At 61.2% G+C, this 26318-nt stretch overlaps 2 protein-coding genes across 6 annotated transcripts; one reads left to right on the plus strand and one right to left on the minus strand.

Moving 5' to 3' along the window:
• The first annotated feature begins 4984 nt into the window (after nucleotides 1–4984).
• Nucleotides 4985–10779, plus strand: SSTR5 (somatostatin receptor 5). 2 transcript variants are annotated; one of them, XM_063100517.1, is made up of 2 exons: nucleotides 4985–5039; nucleotides 9348–10779. In XM_063100517.1, the coding sequence occupies exon 2, from the start codon at nucleotides 9360–9362 to the stop codon at nucleotides 10440–10442; it is 1083 nt and encodes a 360-aa protein (XP_062956587.1). In that variant the 5' UTR covers nucleotides 4985–5039; nucleotides 9348–9359; the 3' UTR covers nucleotides 10443–10779. The 2 variants fall into 2 exon arrangements, with proteins under 2 accessions (XP_062956587.1, XP_062956588.1); XM_063100518.1 differs by lacking the exon at nucleotides 4985–5039 and adding an exon at nucleotides 6654–6718.
• A 9721-nt stretch (nucleotides 10780–20500) lies between these two features.
• C1QTNF8 (C1q and TNF related 8) lies at nucleotides 20501–25075 on the minus strand. 4 transcript variants are annotated; one of them, XM_063100739.1, is made up of 4 exons: nucleotides 24097–24166; nucleotides 23315–23373; nucleotides 21799–22020; nucleotides 20501–21298 (listed from the first exon to the last, which is right to left on the minus strand). In XM_063100739.1, exons 3-4 carry the CDS (start codon nucleotides 22007–22009, stop codon nucleotides 20748–20750), a joined length of 762 nt encoding a protein of 253 aa, XP_062956809.1. In that variant the 5' UTR covers nucleotides 22010–22020; nucleotides 23315–23373; nucleotides 24097–24166; the 3' UTR covers nucleotides 20501–20747. The 4 variants fall into 4 exon arrangements, with proteins under 4 accessions (XP_062956809.1, XP_062956810.1, XP_062956811.1 ...); XM_063100740.1 differs by lacking the exons at nucleotides 23315–23373; nucleotides 24097–24166 and adding an exon at nucleotides 24901–25075; XM_063100741.1 differs by lacking the exon at nucleotides 23315–23373 and having other exon boundaries at nucleotides 24097–24172.
• Nucleotides 25076–26318: the final 1243 nt, after the last annotated feature.

Genomic DNA, 26318 nt, shown 5'->3' on the forward strand with positions numbered 1-26318 from the left:
GTGGGGTTGGGCTGAAGCGAGGGGACTCCTTCCTGGAGTACAGGGTGACTGGAGAGGGGGAGGTGGACCAAGGGCCCTCAGGTGGGCCAGGGTGATACCACCCAGGTGTGTGGTTGTCAGGGGTGTCCTAGCCTGATACTGGGGTATGACTGAACCGAGCACCCACCCAAGGGGCTGGTCCCCACTGTGTGCTGGGCAGTGACTCTCACATGGGGCATTGGGACTCCAGAGGCTTCTCAGGGAGCCCTGAACATGATGGGGGCCCTGACTCAGGGTGGCGGAGTCCTGGAGGAGGTGAGGCGGGGGGAGCTGGAGCATAGGGGCCGAGGGTGCAGATCTTGGAGGGTCTGCTTTGGGGAGCTGCATGGTGGCAGGGCACAGTTGAGCCCAGGTTTCTCCAGAGACTGTGGGAAGGCTTATGCGGGACAGATTCTGGGGAAGATCCCTATGGCCCAGCCACCAGCCTCCAGCCTCCTTGAGCACCTGGCCCTGGCCTGAGGCTGAGTGGGAGGGGAGGGGCGGGAACAAAGGGCATTCAACCTGGGTGGGGTGGATGGAAGGTTCCAGGTGGGACCAAAGTGGGGGGAAGGGGTGGACAGAGCTGAGGGGGCTGGGGCAGGGGTTCCTCCACCCTGCTGCTTTGTCCCTGTGGCCCCAGGGACCTGGGACCAGGGCCTGGCCTGTAAGGGTCTCAGTGTCACTGGACGGGACTTCAGTGGGCCCTGGGGCTGGCTCTGTGACTGGGGGTCTCAGGACAGCGTCAGCACTGAGGGTCTGTCCCTGGCTCATTCCACCAGAGGGTCCCAGGAAAGAAAGAGGATGTGGCCTTCCAGTAAGCCTAGCCAAGTAGTGTCCCTCGCCAGGGTCCTCAGTTTCCCCAGCTGTATAATGGGGCAGTTGGACTGGCCTCTGTGGTGGGGTGCAGAGTGTGGGCAGCATGCTTATGCACAGCAAGGACACCTGGTGCTCAAGGGTTCTTCTGCCCCCTCTTTACGGGGTGCCGGTGCCTGAGAGCCCAGGGCCAGGTGCTCTGAAATTCATGCCATGGCTCAGAGGCTGGCTTGTTTCTCGTCACCCCTTCTTGCCTGTGGCCTGGGTAGAGCCCCTAATCCTGGCCTGCAGTGCTTGCCTGGACAGGCTTCGAGGACCCCCAGACCCAGGCCTGCATGAGGAGTGGGAGGCGGTGGCCAGCAAGCAGCCCTGCCTGCTGCCCCATGGCTCAAGGCCCTGGAGGGGCCATTCTGCAGCCCGTCCCTGCCAGGGCCAGGCAGCCAGCAGGGGTGAGAGTGGCCCCAGAGCAGGTTGAGCAGCCAGATTTAGGGAACCAGCCACTGGGAGGCAGGCCAGGGAGGGATGCACTGAGACAACTCTGAAAACCTGACAACAAATCCCTTTGCCAAGTGTCTTGGGAAACGCATGTCCCTCTGAGGCCACAGGGAGGACATGCTCCAGGGGCCATCCTGGAGGGGCCTGAGACCTGGGGGTTCAAGGGGCAAGATGGGGCTGCTCATCCGGGTGAAGGTCATCTGCCCTTGTGGCACCCCCCTGGCCACCTGGCTCAGCCCCCCGTGCGGTGAGGACCCCTCCCAGGACAGCTAGACCATGCAGCCCCTTCAGCCTGTGTCTCTGTCCATGTGAGCGGCCAGCTTGTTTCTCATGGAGCCTGTGGCATCAAGGAGGGGACAGACCCATGCCCTGAGCTGACATGGGGCACTTGTGGGAGCCAGGACTGCCAGGGGTGGGGACGGTGGCTGCTTCCCAGCCTTGCTAGCACAGGGCCCTAGGCAAAGGGCTGTCCTGAGCTCTGCCAGGAGAGAGATGAGGCACAAGACGCATGTCTTCTATGCACCACAGGCACGACCTAGCCTTGTGGGCCGCTGCTGTTGGCAGCCAGGCAGCTCCGCAACCTGCCAGCATCCACGCGTGCTGTCTGTGCCCACGTGGCTCAGCACTCAGCAAGCACCACCTCTCGTCCACACAACCTCCCGAGGCCGTGCTCCCATCACCCCCATGTCCCACAATGAGAAGACAGAGCCTCGGAGGTGCCTGACCTGCTGGTGTGGCCAAGCAGGGCTCCTGAACAGGTGTGTCTGACCTGAGCCTGTCTTGTGTGAAGCCTCAGTCTTTACCCACTCGGAGCGTGGCGAGCTGGAGGGACCGGGTCCTTGGCTGCCTGCGGGGCCCCTGGCATCTGTCTGATGGTGCCCAATCTCCTGATGCTGGCTCCTGGAGTTGGGGGCATGGCCAGGTGGAGGCAAAGAACATCCAGGAGGCCAGCCTGGAGGAGGGGGCCTGAGCCCTGATTCTGGTGGAGGAGCCCCTGAGCATGTCAGAGGGAGAGTGGATGAAGAGCTCAGGCCCAGAGCTGGGGAAGCTGCAACACTGCCCCACTCACTGAGCAGATTAGCCATATGGATGTCAAAATGCACAGGCAGCTGAACGCACACGGGACTGCCTCCTGGGACCCCTCTTTGGCCCTCCCCCAGCTTGGACTTCTCCCCTCATGGTCTCTGCTCCACCTGTTCCAGATGCTGGGAACATGGTGGTGACCTTCACTGCTTCCTTTCTGGTCAATCTTAAGCCACTGGAGGCCCTCGACCCCCAGCAGCCTTCCCTGCCTGGCGGGGCTGGACGTCCCCGCCTCCCCACTGTGGCACCCTCCCGAGGCTCTCTGGGCAAAGCGTTTTTGCAAGTCCACTCACTGCCCTGTCCACCCGTTATCCTCTGGGGCTGTTCTCTTCTCCTTCCAGCCGCCAAACACACCCCACTGTTGCTGGGCTCTGGCTGGGGAGTGGGGGAACAACCAGGAAGGCAGGAGGAGGACCATGGGTGGGGACAGCAGCAGGGTGGGGACAGAGCTAGCCCCACAGCACAGTGAGAGGGAGGGGGCCATCCTGAGGGCGTGGCAAGGGCCACCACCCACCCCCTGCCTCACCCACTCAGCGCATGGCTTCTCACCGCCCCAGGGCCTTTGCAACTACTGTTTATCTGCCTGAGTCTCTTCCTCACTAGGCCACATCTCACTGGAGTCAGGCCCCCTCTCTGGAGAGGCTGTCTATGCCCCTGCCACATTCTCTCTCTTTTCACCCTGCTTCTCTCCATAAGTGTACTTATCACCACCTAAAAGCACCTCCATTAACGTTGGTTTGTTTTCTGTTTTGTTTCTTGGCCCTCTCTCTGCTGCGCTCTCATGGAACAGACACCTTCAGGTGTCTCTGCATCACTGAGTGCAGGCTAGGCACCTGGGCATGCTCAGAGACTGTGTCTCCTGCCTAAGCACATGGGGAGGGTTTGTTTAAGTCTCTCGGGTGTGCAAGAAGCTTTGTGTGTGTGCTCAGGCAGACTGTCTTCCCCACTTCAGGCCCAGTGGGACACACAGCTGGGCCCTGGCTTGCCTCCTCCTCCCACAAGGACACCCACCAGGCCCAGAAGGCCTCCTGTACCACCTCACAGGGACATCTGGACCTTGGCATGGGCTATGCCTGCTTTAGCTGGGTGCTGGGTGGCTGAGACAGCTTGGCCGGCCTGACGGCTGCTGTTCTCTGCAGAGTGTCAGGGAAGAAAGATATCTGCCCCTCGCAGGTGGCCATGACTCGGTCAGTAGGCCAGGCCAGCAGACACCCTTCCGCAGGCCAGTGGGGCTCTTCAGCCTGCGGAGGCTCTGGTGGGGCTTTTGGGGAAGGGCTGCAGCCCAGAGGTGTTGGTTTTTCACTTTCCAACTCCATTTTCTCTTGGCTGGGTGTCTGGCCTCATGCCAGCACAGGAGAGGTGTCCATGTGGGTGGGGTCTGTGTACCCCTCTGGGGAGCTGGCAGACACCTGGAGATAGGGCCTAGGGTTATAGTGGGAGGAAGGCTGGCTGACCCACAGCACGGGGTCTGAGTCTGGCTGGGGAGGGGGGTACTATGTGTACTAGGGACCAGCCACAGCCTCTCCAAGTAGCCCCTTCAGGAAAACAGGCACTCACTTTGAGGGTGGGTTCCTCCGGGCCCTAAGTAATCCAAGCTCCTTGTAGAAAATGTAGAATTACAGAAAAGTAGAAAAAGAAAACAGGCCAGGTATCCGGCCTCCCCAGGGGGAGCTGCCAGCACCTCCACCAGCAGGAGCCTGGTCAGTGTGAGCCATCTCTTCCTGCAAACAAGCGGCATGTGGCTGCTGCCCACGTCCCCTAGGGCAAAGGTCCTGCTGTCCTGGGGGTCCTGCTGTCATCTGGAGGCACCTAACTTCATTCAGCCAGAGTCTGGGCTGCCTGAGATGGGGGTAGGGTATGGGGGCTGGAGGCCACATCCTGGAATGGGGAACTGTCCAGATGCCCATCTAGCTCTCTGTGTCTAGCAGGGGACAACGTGCTCAATTCTACTTGTTAAAATCAGTGGCTGTCAAGGTGGGGTTCTGGGACCTGCAGCATGCGCCTGACCTGAGAACAGGTCAGAAGTGCAGTCTCAGGCCCAGCCATACCTGCTCAGTCCGTCTGGGAATCTGTGCCTTGGTGCCCCCAGGTGACTCCCCTCAGCTTATGTGAGACCACCACCTTGGAAGAAGGACCAAGCGAGAGAATGGAGTGTCCTGGGAATCCCAAGACCACCAAGCCAGTTGGGGCCACCTGCTGCCCTGCCACCATTGTTCCCACGCACCCCGTCCCTCAAAAACGCCCTCATAGGCCCAGCTCTTCTCCCCGCAGTGAGGACCCCCCTCCACTCTGCTCAGACTCTTGCAGGGCACTAGAGGGAGACCTTCGGCCCCCCGCTGACCACAGGATCCCAATCCCAAGCTGGGGTCTGCCGCCTAGAGCAGAGAGCAAGAAAATGGGGCGGGAGCGCGGGTTGTCATAGGAGTCGCTGCCAATGGGACAAGGGCTGCGGGTGGGCGAGTGTGCAGAGGTTCCGGGAAGGACTGAAGGACGAGGGCCCGACCCCGCCCCTTGACCCGCCCCGCCCATCTCCCCGCCCCCTCGCCTCGTCCCGCCCCGCCCGCCGTCCGAGAGCCCGGAGCCAGCGCGGCGCGGGCACACTGTGCGCGGCCGGAGGGCGCCGCCGCCCGGTGAGTGCCACCCCTGGCCCCTCCCGCGGGCGATCCCGCTCTCCTCTCCGGCCGAGGTCCAGCGCAGACCTGCACCCTCTTCGGGGGTCTCACACTCTGCGCGCAGCCCGGCCCGGGGTCCGCCGTGTCCCCTTCGCGCCCCCTGCGCACCTGCGAGGCGCCCCTCTGCCGTTCGCGTCCCTCCTCTCCCTCCCTCCCCTCCCAGCCTCTGCAGCTCCATCTCCTCCGTCTCCTCGTGTCCCCCGCCGCTAACCATCCGCGCGCCGCCGGGACCCCGGGACCGCCCGTGTGCCCGGGTCGGGGCAGAAGCCCCAGGGACCCAGACGTTCCCGCTGTGCCCACGGTGGAGCTGGAGGGCGGGCGCGCACGAGGAGGGCGTCCGAGGCCGCGGCGTGGGCGCCCCGCGAGGTGGGGTCAGCCACTCGGAGCAAGGGGCAGGCGAATGGTGGCTGCGCCCTGCCGGGCCCCTGGGTCCGCGAGCGGCGGAAGGAAGGCAGGCATAGCCGGACCAGGGGCCCTGCAGCTGGACGCCCGCAGACTCCGGGCCTGGACCTGCGGTCCCTGGGGGTGCCTCACACTGGACTGGGGAGGCTGCGTGCTGGGAACGGAGCCCCTGCCTGTCCACAGCTGGGAGCTGTGCCCCGAAGCCCACCTGGCTTCTAAGCACACCCGCCCCTCCTTAGAATCAAAAACGCACCCCATAGCACCAGTGACGGTGACCCAGCATGATTCCAGGTAAAATAATGACCAGGTTTCAGAACAAGAGTACTTGGGGTGGAAAGTGGCCTTGGAAACACTCAGAGGCGTCTGCAGGGCAGGCTGAGACTCTGAGGAGGGCTGTGCTGGCTCTGGGCTCCCTGCTGCTGACCCAGGCCAGCCACAGTTTCCCCTCATGGGGACTGCAGGCTGCCTTGAAGACAGATGGAGTGTGCTTGGGGCAGGAGTGGGGACTGCCATTGGCTGCACTCCCAGGGCAGGCCCTCCAGTGGGGGACGCCAGCCCACCACGAGCCCACCCTCGGCAAAAGAGATCTGCTTTTGTTCTTTGCTGCCCTGTGGTCTCACTCAGGAGTTGCATTGTTTACTGAGGACGGTGGAGCCAGGGGTCTGGTAGCCCACTGAGCCCTCTCTGGGTTTTGGGCAGCTGGGGTACCTGGGAGCAGCCTTAGAGGAGCCCTGAGCAGCTGAGAGCATCAGAGGAGCTTATTTGACTTAAAGTCAAACACATTCAGGAGCCACGTGCCCCGGCGCACCCAGGGCGTGAGTTAAGGATGCATCTGAGCCCAACAGCCACCCCTCTCTCTGCCTCGCTGGTGAACAGCCAACCTTCAGGTGGCTGCTCTGTTGTCTCCACCAGTCCCCCTTGGGTCCCATGTGGAATGGGCTGAAAGTCCCTCCTTGGGTGGGCGTAGCCCACGCCTCTGCAGCCAGGTGGCATCCTGTCTACCTGGACTCCTACAAAGCCCAGCCAGCTGTCCCCAGACTGCTGCTCTCCTAGAATTCATTCTCCACGGGCAGCCCAAGGGACCTTTAAACTTTCCTTTAAATGTGTGATTTCTTTTTAAAAGCATGTGCAAGACCCCTCCGTGCCAGCCCAGGAACAGGGAGCAGCAAGCAGCCCACGGGACAGCCTTGTTGGAGTCTCCCGGGAGAGGCCCCGCTCCCCGTCAAAGCCTGCGGGTAACGGTGGGCTCCAGCCAAACCCCACCTCTCCTCCCCTCCCCAGGAACACGCCTTCAGACTGCAGGGCCCGGAGCACGGCCGCAGGGACCCTTGCCTCCAAGTGCTATCAGCCCCAAACATCCTACCTGGACCTTTTAACTAGTGTTTTAATCACACACCTCATGAAGGGGCAGAACATGCCAGTGGCACTCGTCACCAGGAGCTGCACATGCAGCACCACACAGAAAATGTCTTTTCCCTTCTGCTGGTGAACCTTCCATTGAGTGGGGGGTGAGGGGGACGAGCTTTCTTGGTGTTTTGCTGGGAGACGCTGTGGCTTCCACTGTGCTCGCTGCGGATGGAAGCACGCTGTCCTCAAGTCACTCCTTGTGGGTTTCCGTCTTGGCTCAGCTCTCTGGCTGGTATTCTGTAGGATTTTCTCTTTATCCCTGATGCTCTGCAGCAGTGGTGCTATTTTATTGTGGCTTTATCCTGTTTGGGACAGGTCTGGGTTGTAGAGCAGGACCTCATCAGCTCTGGAGGAGCCCAGCACCTCTCTGAATTGCATGCCTCCCCCTACCCCTCCAACCTCCCAATGCTGTCCTCACACTCTGACCTCTGTGCGCCTGCCTGGTTTGAGTCCTTCAGCCCCTCGAGGTTCCAATTCACCAATGCTCTCTTTAACTCTATCTGGACTAGAGCTGATCCTGACTCTTATAGGTTCTGGTTTTTTGTTTTGTTTTGTCTTTTTGTCTAAATGTCTGTTTTTCACACCCAAGATTTATAACTTTTAAAACTAGACACCTGTTCATTTTACTTCTTAGGCAGAAGCCACGTTTATTTCATAATGTTTTCTTCATGCCTTATTTGAGCCTAAACATGTTTAAATATGATATTGTTATATCATATTATTTTTATTTCACCTGAAACGGATCTGCCTTCCCCTTGTTGATTTTCTAGGTCATATTTCTTAGCGTGGATGAGCCACGTGAACTTGGGGATTTGGGGTTGTTGGTTCATGGGGAGGACAGGGTTTTCTTTTTGTTACTGTGAGTGTGGTTTGTTCTGGGCATTTCCCTTCTCCTCTCTCTGGGCTCTCCATTCCTTGTCTACGAGATTTCAGATACCTCCGCCCAGTCCCCAGAGCCCCAGCCCAGGTCCTTCCCTGGCAGTGGGTGGGGGGTGTCTTCTGTTGCGAGGTGACTTGGGGGTCACCTAGCTTGGCAGGTCGGCAGGCAGGCCCAGGGCTTCAAGGCAGCACATGCTGAGGGTTTCTCCTCGGGCAGGGGACCGCCATTGCCTGGCACTTTGATTTGGGCTGCCCCTCCCCAGCATCACGAGGGGCTTATTTTCTTTTGAGCATCACCGTCCTTATGACAGATCTGAAACATACAAAAAAATGCAGAACACGCCCGTCACACTCACTTGCCCGCATCTGCCTCGGCTCTTTCTCTACAGAAGCCCCCACCCAGCTGAAGCCTCCCTTCCACCCTCCTTCCTTCTCTCCCCCAAATTTCCGCTGTACACTTCCACTCCCATGGCAGGGAGTGGGGAGAGTCTGGGAGGAGGGCCAGAAGCTCAGGTGGGGCTCGCCTGTGTCAGGCAACATGGATGGCAGGAGCCCTCCATGCTCCTGTCCTCCAGAGGAGGCCCTGGCCCCCATCCTGCCCTGTCCACCCCGCATCTCCCAGCCCTCCCTCTCCTGCTGCACGGCTGTGCAGACCCTTCCCCAGTGTGTCCACTCTCACTCTGTGCGTTTCCTCCGGCAACTGGCTCGGGCTGTAATTACTCTGCATTTTGTGTGTTTGCTTGTTCCTGGTGAGGAGGGACAGCGTCTGCCTTGTTCTGTGCTGTGCCCTCTGCCTGGAGCTCAAGACATGTTTGTCATTGCTGTGGCGGGGAGGGGGAGGGACAGACCCTGCCCTGGCCAGGCTAGAGGCTGAGGGGGCCAGTGCCCTGGAGTTCTGGGCCCAGCATGTGTCCCTTAAAGCTACAATGACAGCACTCTTTCCTGCTGTCCCCCAGGTCATCTTAGCCCAGCGTCACCTGTCCTACAGTGGGCAGGTTGGCTGGCCACTGTCTAGGTGCAGGGAACTTCAGGGTCAGCACTGCTGCTCAGCCAGACTTGGGAACAGGGCTGTGCTGAGGTGGTATCGTGGCCTCCTGACCATTTCCTGTCCCTGTCCACCACCCTCCTCTCCCTGCGGTCTTGTGGGTCCCAGGAAGGTGACGCCCACAGGGCCTCAGCCCTTACCTGTGAGGTGGGGGTAGTGGTGCCACCTGAAGGCTCGATGGACCTCAGACTCGAGGGTGGACATGGCTGAGCAGGGAGTCATCTGGGAATGTATGGGGGACAGTCACAGGGCGGCCACCGAAGTATCAACAGACGAGGTCGTCTCGGCTCAGTGGGGCTGCCTGCGCTGCTGCTCCACCGCAGCTGTTCCACGGCTCCTTTCTCTCTGGGCTTGTTTTCCAAACAATTTGCTTAATGTGATTCCTGGCCGAGCTGAACACGACTAACCGTGTTTACCCGCCACCGTGCAATCCCGAGCCTCTTGACAGGCAGGGCTGGGGCTGGCGCAGGAGAAAGGAATGCCTGGACGTGCCCGCCTGACCTCACCCTTCTCGTCTTCTCCTTCTCTTGCAGTTGGACACCACCATGGAGCCACTGCTCCTGGCCCCCACACCCAGCTGGAACGCCTCCGAAGACAGTGACAACGGGACGCTGGTGGGGCCAGCACCCTCGGCAGGTGCGCGGGCTGTGCTGGTGCCCGTGCTGTACCTGCTGGTGTGTGCCGTGGGGCTGGGTGGCAATGCGCTGGTCATCTACGTGGTGCTGCGCCATGCCAAGATGAAGACAGTCACCAACATCTACATCCTTAACCTGGCCGTGGCCGACGTCCTCCTCCTGCTGGGGCTGCCCTTCCTGGCCACACAGAACGCCGTCTCCTACTGGCCCTTCGGCGTCTTCCTGTGCCGCCTGGTCATGACGCTGGACGGCATCAACCAGTTCACCAGCATCTTCTGCCTGACTGTCATGAGCGTCGACCGCTACCTGGCTGTGGTCCACCCCCTCCGCTCTGCCCGGTGGCGCCGCCCACGGGTGGCCAAGCTGGCCAGCGCCGCGGTCTGGGCCTTCTCACTGCTGATGTCGCTGCCACTGCTGGTCTTCGCCGACGTGCAGGAGGGCTGGGACACCTGCAACCTCAGCTGGCCGGAGCCTGTGGGGCTGTGGGGGGCCGTCTTCATCAGCTACACGTCCGTGCTGGGCTTCTTCGGGCCGCTGCTGGTCATCTGCCTCTGCTACCTGCTCATCGTGGTGAAGGTGAGGGCGTCGGGTGTGCGAGTGGGCTCCTCACGGCGGCGGCGCTCAGAGCGCAAGGCCACGCGCATGGTGGTGGTGGTGGTGCTGGTGTTCGTGGGCTGCTGGCTGCCCTTCTTCATTGTCAACATCGTCAATCTGGCCTTCACGCTGCCTGAGGAGCCCGCCTCTGCTGGCCTCTACTTCTTCGTCGTCATCCTGTCCTACGCCAACAGCTGCGCCAACCCTGTCCTCTACGGCTTCCTCTCTGACAACTTCCGCCAGAGCTTCCGGAAGGTTCTGTGCCTCCGCAAAGGCGCCGGTGCTGAGGACATGGACACCACCGAGCCGAAGCTGGACAAGAGCAGGCGGCTACAGGAGGCCACGGTGCCCATACGCAGCTCCGAGGCCAATGGGCTCATGCAGACCAGCAGGCTGTGAGGGGTGTGCAGAGGTGCCCCCCTGCCCGCAGCCTGCAAGTCTGGACACTCCTAGCCCATGTCATGAGGACAGAGCTGTCTGGGGCCAGGCCAGGGTGGACACAGGGCAGCTGGCATCCTGCAGGGACCAACCGCCACTCCCACTAGCCTGTTCTCTGTGCACATTGGGGATCCCTGGGAACTGGGGGATGCCACGGGCACCTCCACTTTCCGGCCCTGCCACCAGTTCGTGTCAGCCTTCCAAGCCAGGGGAGCGATTTTTCCAGATGGCTGGCTGAGGGGAGACTGTCTTCCTGACCATTGGTGTGTGCTGGTGACTCCCCCATCCCCGAGACCATGCTGGGCTGCCTGGACCCCTCAGGCACATGTGTCCCCGGCCTGTCAGCTCCATGTCGCTGGGTCAGTGTCCAAGTGCTACTCTGAAATTAAAGATGCCTGAGTGCGCGGGGCTCTGGCGTTCGCTCCCCAAGCATCCCAGGGGCCAGTGGCCGCACCAGCTCCTCACCGGCCTGTAGTCGTGTTGACTGTGGAGGTGGTAGGTGCAAAGCTGTGTGGGCCCCAGGGCTTCCAGGGTCCACCGGGATTCCAGAGGAGATGCTGTCCTCACTGCCCCCACCCATGCCTGCTGCCCATCCCCCAATACCACGTCTCCACTGGCCACAGCCGCTGTCCCAGAGTTGGGGCTGTGGGCACTGGCCCAGCCAGGGGTCCCATAGCAGGAGCAGGTGGGGAGGGATGGCAAAGGGCTGAGACTGGAGGTGGGGAATTGGCCCTCCAGGCTTCCTATGGGACACAGGTGGCCATGCATGCATGATTGGTTCTGTCCAGGGGGCAGTGCAGGGGGCGTCACTGAGATGCAGAGGCTAGTGGGGAGGAGGGGACCTGCATCCCTCTCTTTTGCTTTTGGGCAGGGGCTCTGGGTCCAGGAGAGTGAGCAGGAATGGGAAAAGGAGAGGTAAAAAATCCAGACGGCAGTGGGGAGAGCTGCCTCGCAGCACAAAACAAATAGCAAGCGGCTGGGCAGGCAGTGGCTGCACGGGTGTCTGCAGACACCAGGAAATGCTAGGGCCCCGAGGAATTCTGCACCCCCCAGCCCAGAACTGTCCCACCTCCCAGCTCTCGAAATGCCAGCTTTCCCTTCTGCCCCAGGCCCAGAATGTGGTCCCAGAGAACCTGTGCACCAACCTATCCTTGCTGGGGTCCCCAGGGCACCTCAGCCTCTCTGAGGCTGGAAGAAGGACAAGAGCGCGGGGGTCTCACTCGGCCCACGGACCCCTTTGCTCTGGACAGCCCTGCCTGAGGCCACCCCCAATGCACTTCCTCCGTCTGCCCTGAGCAGGACCCCCGTTCCCCCAGGAGGGTGCAGGGGGCAGGTTGAGCAGTGCTGGGCAGGCCGGGCAGGGGACGGGCCGGTCAGCACTGCCAGTCTCAGGCGTAACCCTCAGACAAACTCAAGCCTTGTCATAGCAAGGGCACTCATGTTTGAAAACATGCTCCCCTGAATAAATTAGAGAATAAATGTTTGATTTTTTCCTAAAGCAAATATTGTCCCTGGAGCCAAGTGAAGCAGGCACAAACCAGAGCACATGGACCCTCTAAGGCCCCAGAGTGGGACGGTTCTGTGGGTGTGTGGCCACCCCAGCCCCCAGCCCCAGCCCAAGCTGAGTCCAGACAAAGCCAGGGTGGGGCGGCCAAACACCTGGCCAGAAGCGGGCAGTTACATGACAAGTGGAAACTGTAAACGGGTTTAAAAAAAAAAAAAAAGATGGAAGTTGTCCAGGAGTCCCAGGCTGGGGTGGCCCTCACGACTGCCCACCTGAGTGAGCTGCTGTCAACTGGCTTCCCGGGCTTGGGGACAGTTCTGGGATGGGTGAGGGGGTCCTCCATGTGGGTCTCTGGAAGCTGGTGACAAAACCCACCCCGCCCCACCCGGGGAACCAGTGTCCCAAGGAGGTGTGAGCCCAGGGTGCCCTGGGAGAAACTGAGGACCATTCAGCCTGCCACTCCCACCACATTTTCTGGCCTCCCCTGGGGTTTGGATGCAAAGTGCGTTGGCTCGGAATGACTTTGGGGAGTGAGCAGATGGTTCGGAAATCTCTGCCCGGATCAATTTCTCCCGATTGATTTGACATCGTGAGCTCTGTCCCCAGGGCTAAGCCATGTGCGAAGTGCAGGCGCCGGCAGTCTGATGGGCTCCCGTGCCCGCGGGGTATGAGTAAGCATGTGTGCACTCATGTGTGCATGCCTGTGTGTGTGTGTGCCTGTGTGTGCACATGTGAGAGCATGTGTGTGTGTGTGTGTGTGTACACATGTCTATGCCTGTGTGTGCCTGTGTGTGCATGCATGCGAGTGCATGTGCCTGTGTGCATGCATGTGTACATGTGTACATGAGTGTACACATGTACACTGTACCTGTGCATGTGCCATTTGCATCTGTGTTCGTGCTTGTGTACATGAATGTGCATGAGTGCGTGTGAGTGTGCGTCCATGTGTGCACAGGCGCTTGTGAGTGCACGTGCCTGAGTGTGCTCACATCTGCTTGTGTGTGTGCGTATGTGCTGGATGTCCATGGGGAGGTGGGCCATACTCTCTTACAGAGAAGGTGAAACTGGCCCAGTTGTGGCTTAGAATGGCTGGAACATGCTTCTTGGCATACACCTCTGTCTTCCTAAGATCTTCTGGACCACCCTCCAGCACCCTCAGGACAGTCCAGGGGGTGTCCACCTCTGCCTGTGATGGGCTGTGGCCCTGGTCATGGAATCAGAAGGAGGTGAGGGTTCTCCCTCTGCTCCACGCACCTCCTCTCCCTCCCCATCTCCTCCCCCTCGCCCAGGTCCACTGCCCCCTGGGCCTCACAGGCAGCCACCTCCCCACCCCCTGTGGAGGGGGTGTGACCACCAGACTCAGTGCTGGGAGAGGCCCTGAGGGGACCGTGCACTTGTAACAAGGGGCGCCCTGGGGGGTGGGGGCCACAAGCTACCCAGGGCTGAGGGGATTGCCCTCCCTCCACTCATGGTGGTCACCACTCACCTGGCCCCCACACCTTGGGCACCCTGCTCCCTACCTCGTCCAGCCTCATGTCCCGCCACGCTCCCGCTGTCTGGTCACCACCACACCTTGCTCTTGGCCCTGCCCTCGCCAGGTGCACCCTCTCCCCAGACCAAACCTAGGCAGTGCACAGCCTCCTCTTCCGGACCCTCCCCGATGATTCCCACCACACAGACCCGGCAGGGGGCGGACAGTAAGCTCCAGATGATGACCCCAACAGCTGGGCCTGCCCACCCTCTTACTGCCCAAGCCCCTGGCCTGGCAGACCCCTGGACACAGGACACATGTGTGCTCCTCGGACAACAACGATGTGCACTTACTGTGTGCCCACGCGGGGTTGGTGGGGATCCAGAGTTGAGCTGGAAGAGCATTCCAGGCAGAAAGAACAGCATGTGTGGAGGCTCAGAGGTGAAGGAGTGCAGGTGCATGAGCTCATCACCTTGGCTGGGGGTAGGGGTGCTGGGGACAGTTGAGCCAGGAGAGAGGAGCAGATGCAGGCCCCCCAAGCCCTTCCTGAGGGGGCCTTATCCCAGGGTGCCAGGCCGAGGAAGGATGAAGCTTCAGTCTCCATAGTGTAAGAGAAGAGAATGGATCAGAGAAGGGAAGAGACTAGCGTGGGGAGAGCGTGCAGAGGCTGAGTCGTCCAGAACAGGAGTGATGGTGTGTGGGGTCGGGTCAGGTTAGGGGTGGGGGTTACAAAGGTGTTTAAGTGGCAGAGTCAGTGTCCCTGGAGACGCTGGGGGTAGGGGGCAGTAGCACCATGCTTGTTCCTACTTGGGGTACATGGCAGGATGAAACCCCAGGATCTGATGAGCCAAGTGGCCTGAGGAGCCTGTGGGATGTTACAGGAGATTCCAGGCACCCCATGGATCCTGGGAACGACACTTGGCCAGTGTGGACAGTCCCCAAAGCCATCAGGGAGGAGGCGAAGACCTGAACATCCCATAGATACCTGCATTAAAGCCTGGTGGGGTGTCAGGCCACTTGTCCCAGGAGGAGCAGGAGCCCTGGTCAGGCACGGTGGGTCCCAAGAATGCGGATGGCCCTGGGCCGCTCCCCACTGCCCCCGACGCAGGCCAGCTATGCCCTGGCCCTGGGCCTTGGCCACCTCATCACCACCACTGAGGGGTGGGGAAGGGCTGTGGTGGATGAGACACCAGTGGGGGGGTCCCGGGGGGGGGCGGCACCGAGCAAACATCCTCTGGGTGGAGCGGTGACTGCTTGGCCGGCTCTGTCCACATGGGTGGGTTTTATTGGCCACTGGGCTCCAGCGACTCCCAGAGTGACCTTGCTCAGGAAATCCGGCCCTTGAGGGCAGGGACAAGGAATGGGGCAGGAGGCGTCTGTTTGCCCAGCTGGGCAGTGTGGGGGGGAGGGTGGGGCAATGGGGGAGTACAATGAGGGAAACCGAGGCTGCACCGTCCTGGGGGCATGGCAGGACTGCTAGGCCTGGCGGGTGGTGGCTTCTCCCAGCCCCCATCTGCAGGAGCCACATTGGGTGGCCTGGGTGGGGTCCTGAGGAGGGGTCAGGAGGAACCTCCCCCAGCAGCCCACCCCTCCCTTGGGGGTCCCAGGGAAGGAAGGTGGGGGGATGGGGGTGGGGGTGCGGTCTCTGTGATCAGCAGGTCCTGCCCCCTCTCTCGGGCAAAGCACTGGGATGACTCCCCTCCCGAGTGCTTTCTCCTCCGTTCCCATTCCAGCCCGCCAAGCCCCGTCCTGGCCACAGCAGCCCCCATGCCCAGCATAGCCCCACGTCACCCCCCCACACACCACCACTTTCTCCCTCTTTCCCCAGACACAAGCCTATTCCTGCTTCTCTTCTCACCACCTCCGTGGCTCCCTGGCCCCCACCCATGTTTACTGGGGTCCCCAGGCCACTCAACCTGAGTAGCACAAGGAAGGTTTAATAAAAGGACGTTTTCTAGAGTGGTGGGTGACACGGTGCTCTGGGCTGGCAACCTTGGGGGCTTTACCACCCTCGATTGAAGGAGGTGGGGGACAGGGTTCTCGGAACCAGGTGGAGGGGCTGGTGAGAGGGTGGAGCAGAGGCCTTCAGCCAAAGACAGCAGTCTCTCTCTTCCTTCCCTCCCGTGCCCTGCTGGGCTTTCCATTGCTTGGACACAATTGGGAGCTGTTAATGGGGTCCACTGTGGCTGGTGATCAGTGCACCGGGGCCGGAAATAGGGGATACCCTGCCCCCTCCATCCAACACTCTGTTCTGATGATCATAAGGCCCGAGAGAGTGGCCAGAGATGAGGGGTGCCTGGGAGCTGTAGTTGGGCCAGTGCAGGCTCTCACTGGAGTCCCCCAGCCTCACACCCTGCACAAGTGCCCGGGTCCTGCCTGCTTGCTGCCTCCCTCCTGTGGGGGTTTGGAGATTTGGGAAGGAGGTGCTGGCCATGCCTGTGGCCTCAGAAGTTCGTCCTCTCACTCCTAATTCAGCCCCAAGAGGTGATGTAAACAGGACCCTGGAGTGAGGTGGGGTCCCATGGCTGCTCGTGCAGTGGGAGAGGGGCAGGAGTAGAGTATCCCAGGAGAGAGGGGTCTGGCCACCTCTCCTGCTCGCCTGGCTATGGCTTCCCCTGCCTCTCCGGACAGTGGGTCATTCTGCTTGGGCCTGGCCACACTGGGGTGTCCAGCTGGGTCCCTTCACCAGGGCTGCCTATGTGTTTCCTGAGGGATGTAGAGCATGGCAGAGACCAGGCAGCTTGGAAATGCCAGTGGGCTACATGAGAATCTCCGGACACCTGCACCCTGGATGGCATGAGGGTGTGTCCTCCCAGGCCCACGGCAACCAAAATGACTTTGCGTCCCTCCCGTGTCCCCGCATTTCCTCCTGTCTGGGAGTGTTCCTCCTCTTGTGCAAGCTCCCTGTGGGTGGGAAGCCCGCCCTCTGCCATCTCTGCATCACTTATCTACTTTGGAAATGCTTCCACTTTTTTCTTAATTGAGAGGTTTTTCCTCATCCAGAGATCAGCCAAAAATTCCCACTATCTTTAACATTGCGGTGAAATGTAACAGAATTTTACCACTTCAGTCACTCTTGTATGTGGCTCGGCGGCATTAGCATAGCGACGCTGCTCTGCAGCCATCTCCACCAGCACTTCCAGAACATTCTCACCTTCCCGTACTGAAACTCTGTCCCCATTAAAGGGGGTGGGACAACTCCCCACCCCCTTCCCCAGCCCCTGGCACCCACCATTCTACTTCCCATCTCTATGATCCAACTCCTCTAGGGACCTCACACAAATGAGTCAGACAGTATTTGTCCTTTTGTGACTGATCTGTTTCACGTAGCATACTGTCCTCAAGGTTCATCCGTGTTGTAGATGTGTCTGGATTTCCCAAATCCATTCTGGGAGCTCCACCAGCAGGTTTGATGTCCTGCGAGGACCTGTTGAGTTTCAACATTTGAAGTTCGGGGGACACATTCAGACCACAGCATCCACCTTTTTGGCCATTGAGGATAATGCTCTATGAACATGGGTTTATACCCCACATATTTTTGATGGTTATATTGCTGACGGCTCTCATCAACTGGAATTTGTCTCAGCACATGATGCGAATCTTAAATGGAAAACACCCCCCTCTCATTCCCGCCTCCTGCTTTCCTGGTGTACAGGGTGGTCTCTTGTCCCCCAGGGGTGATGGGCTCTGGCAGTTCCATCCATCTCTGCTAGGTGGCCACCGTGCTGATTGTTACATCTTTATACTCTATTTTAATATTTAATAGGGCAAGTCTCCTCCCAAAACTGAGCTGGGCCAAAATTCTCTAGCATCCTGTTGCCTATTTATTCTCCCAGGTTCTTTTTAGCACTATTTTTACAAAGCTAAACAATGAATGTTTTACACAAATGTTCGTGATAGCATTATCCATAATAGTCAAAAGGAGGAAACAACCCAAATGTTTATCAACAGATGAAAATGTGCACAAAACATGGTCCATCCATACAGTGAAATATCACTCAGCACACATGCTGCAACGTGGACGCACCTGGAAAACACAATGCTCAATGATCTAAGCCAGACACAAAAGGCCACACAGTATGTGATTTCATTTACACGAGGCATCTGGAACACGGAAATCCACAGACAGAAAGTATAACTAGGTCACCAGGGTCTGCGGGAGGGGTGGGGAGAGACTGTGTCCTGGGTGCAGGTCTCCTGAGGTGATGGAACATTCTGGAACTAGGTAGTGGTGGGGGTTGCACAGCACCGTGACTGTAGTAAGTGCTACTCAACTGCTCACTCCAAAATGCTAAATTTTATGTCATGCGAATTTCTCGGTCCTCTGAGAACTTGGGGGACTCACAGCAGCTGGAGTTTATTATGCCCTTTGCCACCTTCAGAGAAACTGGGGCATCCCTTCCTGTCCTGCCCATGTGCAGGCCATGTTCTCATCAGCACATGCCGATGCCTGCGGCAGTGGGGACAGGCCCAGCCCCGTACTTTGTAGTGGGCAGGCTGGTGGCAGATCTGGCTGTGGTCCTGTCTGGGTCCTTGGCTGGGCCTGGCTCCCCCCATCTTCCAAGCCCAGTGGGCCCTGGAGCAGGGGTTGTGTCTTCCCAGGACTGGCTCCTGTGGTGCTGCCTGCACCCCGACAGGCAGCGCCGGCTCTCTGCAATGACGTGAGGGTACAGACACCGAGGTGGCTGGTCCAGGGCTGGAAAAGTGAACCATCGTCTGGGATTCCCGGGAGCTCCCTGCCTGTAGCCTGGTATGGGACCCTCCCTCTTCCTGTTGGGCACCTTTATCTCAACAGTGAGCCCTCTCTGCCACCATGGCCCCCGTTAGTGCTCAGAGACGGCTCCTGACGTGCCTGCTGGTTGCCAAGCACCCTGGGCGTGTCCAGCTATTCCAGCCATAAGAGGACGTAGAGGCCAAAGTGCGGCCCAAGGCTCTGCCCACCTCAGCATCTGGGCGGGCAGGTCCACGGGATAGGGATGGGCAGGGGGTGGGGGGATCTGGGGCCTGGGAGTTTGTCCCCTCACACTGGGCCTGTGGCCTTTCCAGATCCTGTCCACATCCCCTCCTGTCCCTGGCAGGGCCGTGGCTACAGCAGTCCACACACCCATCCCAGCCCCCTTTTATCCTGGGCTGTAACAAGCCCCCCCAAGAAGCCCTGCTGCCACCCCCCAAAGACATCCAAGGTGCGACTTGGAGGCAGGGCAGCCAGGTGGACTCAGGAGGCTGCAGGCTGAGCCGTGGCTGGGTTGCTGGGAGGTAGCCCCTTCCCCTGCAGACGGGCCCTGCGTGGACAGCAAATGGGGGTGTCACCAGTCCCTCCTGCCCGGCTCAGTTGGGGGCTGTGCCTGGTCCCGCCAGCCCTGCCTATGGGCAGGATGGCTCCTAGCCCCATATGTACTTGGGGGTTCTACAGACCCTGGCAAGGTCTCAGTTTCCCACCTGTCCAGGGCAGGGTGCCCTCTGCCCCCAGGACAGAAACGAGTCTGCTAGGTGGAGGCAGCCAGCCAGGGCACCCAGAGTCCACTCGGGGTGGCATCTCTCTGTATGGTGGAGGCACTTCCGAGAGTCAGGTTGGTAGGGCAGCGGCTCCCAACCCCTGGGCCCTGCCCTCTCCTCCCCTGTTCCCTTTGCCCAACCACCCCCACCTGCTGCCCCCAGGGCCTGCGTGGGTGGGTGGGGATGTTTCCTGGCTTTGGCTCCAACCTCAGCTCAAGTTGTGATTCTGTGGGATGACTGAGCGTCCGGGATGACTGAGCGTCCACCTTTCAGGCTGGGGACTCCATGGCCGCAGGGAAGGGTTGCTGTGCTGCATCCTCTCCATCCCGTGCAGGATGAGGGTATGAGAATCTCCAAGTGTGTGCTTGTGAGAGGAACAACTGTGTCCCCCTTATCTGGGGGGCCTATGGCCCCTGCCCCATTTCTCCTTCCCCTAGCAGTTGGCCATTGTCCTGAGAAAGAACCCCAGCCTCGACACCACCCTCCTGGGTGGTCCCCATGGCCAAGCAAGGAGTCTGTCCCTCTGGAAACCTTCCTTGGCTGGGGGTGTATGGGGCCCAGCTGGTCAGGGATTTATGTCATGACCTGCAAGGGCCCTGGCAGGGAGGGACAGATGAGCTGGCAGTCCCGGGCCAGGGGCCTCCCAGGTGTCAGGACTGGGGGCCATGGGGGACATATAGCTGGACTTATAGCTGTGTCCCCCCAGCACCCAGGGCCTCCGGCCAGCCCACTTGCAATGCATCTGAGGGTGAGAGGGTCCTCCCTCGCTCCAGCCTGTGGCTTTACGGACCATCCCTTCAACAGGGCTCTGGCCAGCCTGCAGCTCCAGTGCCACGACACAGTCCAGTATCGCGGCAGCTCAGCTAAGCCCTGGCAATTCCAGACACTGTTCCTGCCAGGACACTGGGCGGGCTCATTGCCATTAGAGGGAGTGGTGCCTTGGGGGAGGAGCCAGGGAGGCCCAGGGAAGTGACTGGAACAGGCAGATGGGCCGGAGGAGCAAGAAGAGGGGACAAGGAAGGCCCAGCCAGGTCATGGAGGTTCTGGAGTGCTGGGGGATACAGGGCAGGGAGAGGATGGGAAGCCGAGACCTCAGCGGATGGAGGCTTCCCATGACATGATGTGACCTTGGCTGACATCCGCATACATCCTCCTGCCTACAGGGACAGGGAACACAGTCCTTGCCACTCCCAATGGGGCCCTTATTGCTCCACAGACACGGCCAGGCCTGAGGTGAACCCATGTGGGTCTGGGGCTCCCCCAGGCTCTGGTGCCCTGAGCTCATTCCAGCAGATGAGGGGACCTCATGAGCCCTAGCACATCAGCCCATCAGTGCTCAGCAGTATTCATTCCGAGAACCAGACTGCCAGCCTGGCTCGCCCCCGCCCCCGCCCCACTGCAGCTGCTGCAGGGCTCTGCTGCCCTCGGACACCCCGGGAGTGTGCTGTGTTTCCTGCTGGAATCTGGGTTCTGTGAGAACCAGCGTCTTCCTCTGACCCCAAAGCCTTCAGGTGACAAGCAAATGTTCCCACAGCGGTGGTGCCTGGCACAGCCCTTTATAAGCAGAAGGGTCACTCGACCGCAAGGGTGAACCCCTGGGTTGGCAACTGGCCCCCAACCATCCTGGACACAGGTGCCCCCACCCTCCCCATTGCTCCCAGCCCCGCCAGCTGCATGCCAGTGCTCAGTCGGTGCACACAGTCAGTGCTCAAACATGGCTGGCATCCTGCATGGGACATTGCAGTTGGGCTGCGGGCACCTCTGCGGGAGAGTGCCGTCGAAGGCTGTGCGGTGGCTAGAGCTCGGCAGCCGGCTGGACCAGGTGGCCGCTGAAGGTGATGTAGAGGTCTCCGGGCTCACCGTAGATGGCATTGTCGCGGTCGCGCTGGAACATGCGCACCCACACAGTGTCACCAGCAGCCAGCGGCAGCAGCAGGCTCTGGGCCTGCATGAGGCTGCGCTCGCTGGGCTGCGCATAGAGGACGGCTGTCGCCTGCTGGTCCCGCATAATGTGCAGGTAGGTCTCCTTGTGGTTCCAGGTGTGCACGTTGAGGCTGAGGAAGTAGACCCCGGGTACAGTGCAGCGGAAACGGCCCGCGGCCAGGTCGAAGGCGCCGTCCAGGTTCACCAGCTCTGTGTCGAAGGGCACAACCTGGAGGCCGTCAGCCCTCTGCAGCCCCTCGCGCCGGCCCACCGAGAAGGCGGCGGAGGCGCTCTGGCACGGGGCGCCCGGAGGCCCCGCCTGCCCCTTCTGGCCTTTGCGGCCCTGCAGGCCCCAGGCACCGGGTGGACCCTCCTTTCCGCTCCTGCCGGGGCGGCCTCTGAGCCCTGCCTGGCCCTTCTCACCTGCAGGGGAGCAAGCCTCAGGCTCAGGGCCATGCTAGCTATGTGACACCACCTCCTTGAGCCTCAGCTTTCGCATCTGTGGGATGGCGCGAATCTGCCCCGCCCTGGCATGGAGGCACACTCCCCAAAGGGTGGCACTGTGGGGAGACTGGGAAGTTGTTATCTGAGTCTAACCTACGCACCTCCTGCTGTCCAGCCCTGGGGACAGCTCAGCCTCTGTTGAGGGCTCTCAGACCAAGAAGGCCTCTCTCGCCTTCCCATGGGGGCTGCCTCTGTGAGGCCCAGGGACCCTGTCCCCTCCCTTCCCCAGGGTCCTCAGCAGCCCTCTCATTTCACAGTCTTAGCCTCACAGCTAACCCCAGGTTAGCCTGCTTCCTGCTCGAGGGAGGCAGTTGGGGGCTCCTCAGTGCGACCCACCCAGCATTCCTTTGACATGCCCTCTGGCTCCTCTTCCCAAGCCCCTGCCCATGCCCCCCTAGGATGGAGTGTGGGACACTCACCTTTCAGGATGGAGATGTCGATTGTGGGCCGCACGAGGGGCAGCCCCTCCCACTGGTCTCCCCCACTCACCCGGGTGTAGGGGCCAGGGGCAGTGGCCGGGGGCCACGCCGGACGGCAGCAGTGCACACAGGGCTGTCGGGGCAGCCCCAGGCCAGGCCAGGCATTGGTGGGCAGCACCAGCACCAGGAGCAGAAGGGCAGGGGCTGCCATTGCATCAGGGCCTGGGAGAGGGAGGGAGGAGAGGAGACTGAGAAGAAGATGCCCTGCTAGACCCTCCACACTCCACGGCAGTCCCACTGTGGCCCCTTATTTCGGGGAGACAGGACATGGGACTGGGGAGTATAATGCGCAAGGCCACAGCTGAGGTTTCAGGGGGCCTCACTGTTCCACGAAGCCCACGCCCCTCCCCAGGGCTTTAGCTCTGTGCTGCAGCAGGAACCCTGGCTGCCTGTAGACGGGGAGTCTTGTCCCCAAAGCTAGGGACTCTGCACCTTGCAGATGGAAGAGCCTTTGTCAGGGCAAAGGGGTCTCCAAACCAGCCCTACAAACTCAGGGTGGGCCAGCCTTCCAAGACCTCCACCAGTGGTCAGCAGAGCCCTCTGGAGGGGCTGCTGTGGGGCTACAGGGAAAGGCACTGGCCCTCCTCCAGGGCTGGGCCAGAGGCCTGGGCTTGGTGGGGCAGCACATGGAGGCACAGTTTCTGCTGGGGCTGCCCCTCATCCTGGGTAACCAGGGCAGCGCCTGTGAGGAGGGGCCTGGGGAAGTTACCCCATGTGGCTCCCATCTCCCACTGGGGAAGGTGGTCTCAGTCCTCACCAGTCCTGGGCCTCCACCCTGCCCCAAGAGAGCCCACCCAGGAGAGGTACCAGGGGTAGGTGGGGCACCGCCTCCTTGGGGTTGGGGAGCCAGGGCCAGCATGGGTCCAGGTAAATGACTAGCAGCTGCCCTGGATGAGCCTCAATTTCCTCTCCTGGCAAGTAGGTCCTACCTGTCCTGGGCCTGCCCCCCAAGATGGATCTGGAGGCTCCAAGCCAGGTGTGAGGCCTCAGCTAGGGCTGGTCTCCTGCAGGGGCAGGTGAGGTGGTTGGGGTCCTCAATTTTCCCTGTAGCCAGGATCTGCTGGCTGAAGACCTGGGCCCTCCTCCAGGATGCCCTTGGGGACTGTGGCCCAGGGCAATTTAGGCTGGTTGACCCCAGACAGTTGAGACTCCCAGAACCCAGCAGACGATGACCCACTTCCCTAGCCCCACAAGACCTTCCTGGATCCCTCCTGTGGAGGGGACCTGACAGGAATGCGTGTGTCCATTAGGTGCAGCCCCACAGGGAGACCTGTGCCACTGGAGACCCCACTTTGTCTCCTGGAGCTCTGGCGTCCTGGGCACTCCAGCCACCTGGCCCCGCCTGGAAGACAGTCTGGGCTGGAGCTTCCCTTGCTGGGGTCTAGAGGGGAGCCTAGCCTGCGCAGGGGCTGTGAAGACCCCCACCCGGCCCCCGAGCCCCGCCGTTCCCCGTTACCGTCTCAGGCCGCGGGCGCTGCTGCCTGCCTGGCCTCTCCTGCTCACTGCCCCGGCAGCCTGTGAAAGAGCCTTTCATGCCCATGGGCGCCTGCGGCTTCCCCTGGGCCGTCCAAGACCAACAGGCCGAGGGCCAAGTGCACAGAGCTCCCGGGCGGGACGCTCCAGGGCCCTTCCATCCACCAACCGGCCTGCCCTCAGCCACCTGCCACAGGGTCTGTGCAGCCTGCCTCGCGGGCCCCCTGTGCCCATGCGTGGCTCTGGGGACCCAGGTGTCTTGGGCTGGCCAGGTTGGGGGATGGTGCCTGGGGCTGGCGGCTCTCCTCTGTCAGAGGAAACCGAGGTTGTTGCCACGTCTGGGGTGCGGTGACTGCAGCTGGGTGGAGCCTGGCGAGGGGACCCAGACCAGGGCCACCATGCTGCCTCAGGCTGATTTGGCCACCCACCCACCAGGTGCCACCTCTGGCAGGGGAGTGAGGGCTGGGCCAGCAGATGGAACCCAGGCCCTGCAGTTTCTGCCACCACCCCTGCATCCCTCCCAGGGACACATTTAGCCCAGACTCTCAGTGGATGAGCATGGTGCCCCTTGACAGCCCCCGGCAGGAATGACTCCTCGTCCCCCAGGTGGTGGCAAGTGGGGGCTGTGTCCACCGTGAGCCAGAGCTCAGGCCCACACAGCCTCATCCACACTCTGACCCTGGGCCAGGGGAGGGCCGGCCCCTCGGACTCTGGACATGGGGACGTGGCAATTCCACAGGATCGTTTCCCCAGGAGCCAGGCTACCTGTTGGGGGAGGCACCAAATGTTGCAGAGAACTGCAGGGCTGTGCTGAAGGCAGGCTGGAGGCAGGACGCTGGCTCACCCTGTCTTTGCTGATTCATGCACAGCCCATGTCCAGCTCTCCCCCCAGCTCCTCCACCCTGGCCTGGCCCTCAGCTGTCCATACCGATGACCAGGGAGGAGGGAAGGATGGGAGGCAATGGGGAGACCCAGGGCAGCCCTGCCTGGGGGGCTCTGCGTGCCAAGCTGAGGTCGAGCAGAGGCTGGTGAGGGCTGGGGGGTGCTGCACCAGCTGGAGCTGGTTCCCGGGCTCCCCCAAGCTGCTTGCCCCTCGGATTTGATAGCTCACTCTGGAGCAGCAGCACCCACCAGGGCCTAGCAGCTTCCTTTGGGGACAGCTGTCTTCCCACCATTGGGTGTGGTGGCACAAGTGGGGTGAAGACCTGAGGCCCCCACGACTGACTGACCCACCCCTGCTGGTGCCTGCAGCCCCCAGGCCATCTCCACATGGCTCGGATCTGGAGGGCAAGGAGACAGCTCTGCAGGTGCCCGGCACCACATCCCTGTGGGAACCTCTGTGCCTGCACTGTTATTGCCCCTGGGGGTCCCCGGCTCTGAGCCTCGGTGTCCCCACCTGTGAAATGGGCACCAATGGCAGCTAGGAAGCGGTTCTGAGCATCCCTGTCGCAGGTGGAGACACAAGGTCCAGCTCTGGCCACACCCCAGGCCCCATGGTGTGTCCCCAGTACCTCTCCCTAGTGCTCTGTGATGCCAGCAGAGCTGACCCCAAAACAGATGGATGCTCACCACGAAGCCCTGTATGTAGAGGGTGGGCCGCAGAGCTTCCCCATGAGCAGGGCGGGCAGGGGACACGAGGCGCAGCCAAGGGGGGTGAATGTCCAGGAACAGGTCCCTGGGCCGGGCCTCTGGGCCCTGCCTGGGGGGTGTCCACCTGGGCAGGGATAGCAGGGCTGGTGCCAGTGCCACCATGGACTCTGAGCGAGTGGCCAGCGAGGGCATGGGGTGACTCATCAAGGGAGGATGATGGGCCTCGGACAGAAATAGCCCTGGCTCAGATGCAGTCCCGAGATCAGTGGCCCGCAGTGGACATCCTGCAGTGTCACAGGAGGGCCATCTGTGCCCCTCGCTGCCTCCCACCCCGGGAGGGCTCAGTGGGGTGCCTGGATTTCATTATTAATGTTCACAAGGCCACAGGGTCCATCTGTTAGCACAAGCCAGACAGCTCCCCCACCCCCAGCCCAGCAGTTGGCCTCCATGTGGAGGGTGGGGGGGTGGAGGGCGAATGTCACCGCAGACTCCACTGTGCCAGGAGGGTGGACACAGGCCCCGCAGCAGGTGTGCTGGGGTCTGAACCGGGCCCAGCCACTTGCTGCCTGTGAGTGACCAGGTGGCCTGGCTGGGAGGGATCAGACAGGGGAAACCTGCGGGGCTTGGAAGGAGGTGGAGGGTGACTCTGTTGTGCCTGACATCCAACCTGTGTCTAGTCCTGGCTGGACAGTGCCGTGGACAGAGCACGAGGCCGACTGCAGGGCATGGGGGTCTCTCAGGTGGTTACGGATGGCCTGGGGAGTGGGAAGGGGGTGACGTGCTACAGCTCGGCCCCCCACCCACCACACTTTCCTCACCTCCCACCTGCCCCTTGCTCTCAGCTATAAGAGTCTGTCCTCTCCCCTTACCCCAATGGCGTTAGTAACAGCCACAGGACACAGCAGGGAATGGGAAGGGTCACACACCTGTCTCAGGGATGCCTGAGTTTTCCTTATATCCTCAGGTTTCTAGCCCAAGGAGACGGTCGTGGGCCCCGCACGGGTGGAGGGGCTGAGGACAGCCCAGGGTGGACATCAGCCCTCCTGCCCACTGTGGTGGCCTGAATTGTCTCTGGCCACTCTCCCTCTCCCTAGGACTGTGGCTGAGGGGCCTTCCTGGAACAAGCTGCACCTGATCTCCACAGCAGGTGGGAGCTTGGGGCCAGGCCAATGCAGACTCCACAGGGGGTCTCTGGGTGAGCAGCAGCTGCCTGCATCCAGGTGGCCTTGGGGTCAGGGGGATGGACAATCTGGGAGTCAGGAGGGGACTCAGTAGGAGGGGGTGGCTCCTCATGGTCTGGCTGAGTGGCTCCAGTGTCTGGCTCTGTGCTGAGTCATGGAGCCTGGCGGGGTCAAAGTCTGCTGGAGAATCATCCCAGCAGTTCTGTTGTCACCAGC

Source organism: Cynocephalus volans, chromosome 6 (assembly GCF_027409185.1).
Source record: "Cynocephalus volans isolate mCynVol1 chromosome 6, mCynVol1.pri, whole genome shotgun sequence".
In the NCBI taxonomy this organism is placed as follows: domain Eukaryota; kingdom Metazoa; phylum Chordata; class Mammalia; order Dermoptera; family Cynocephalidae; genus Cynocephalus; species Cynocephalus volans.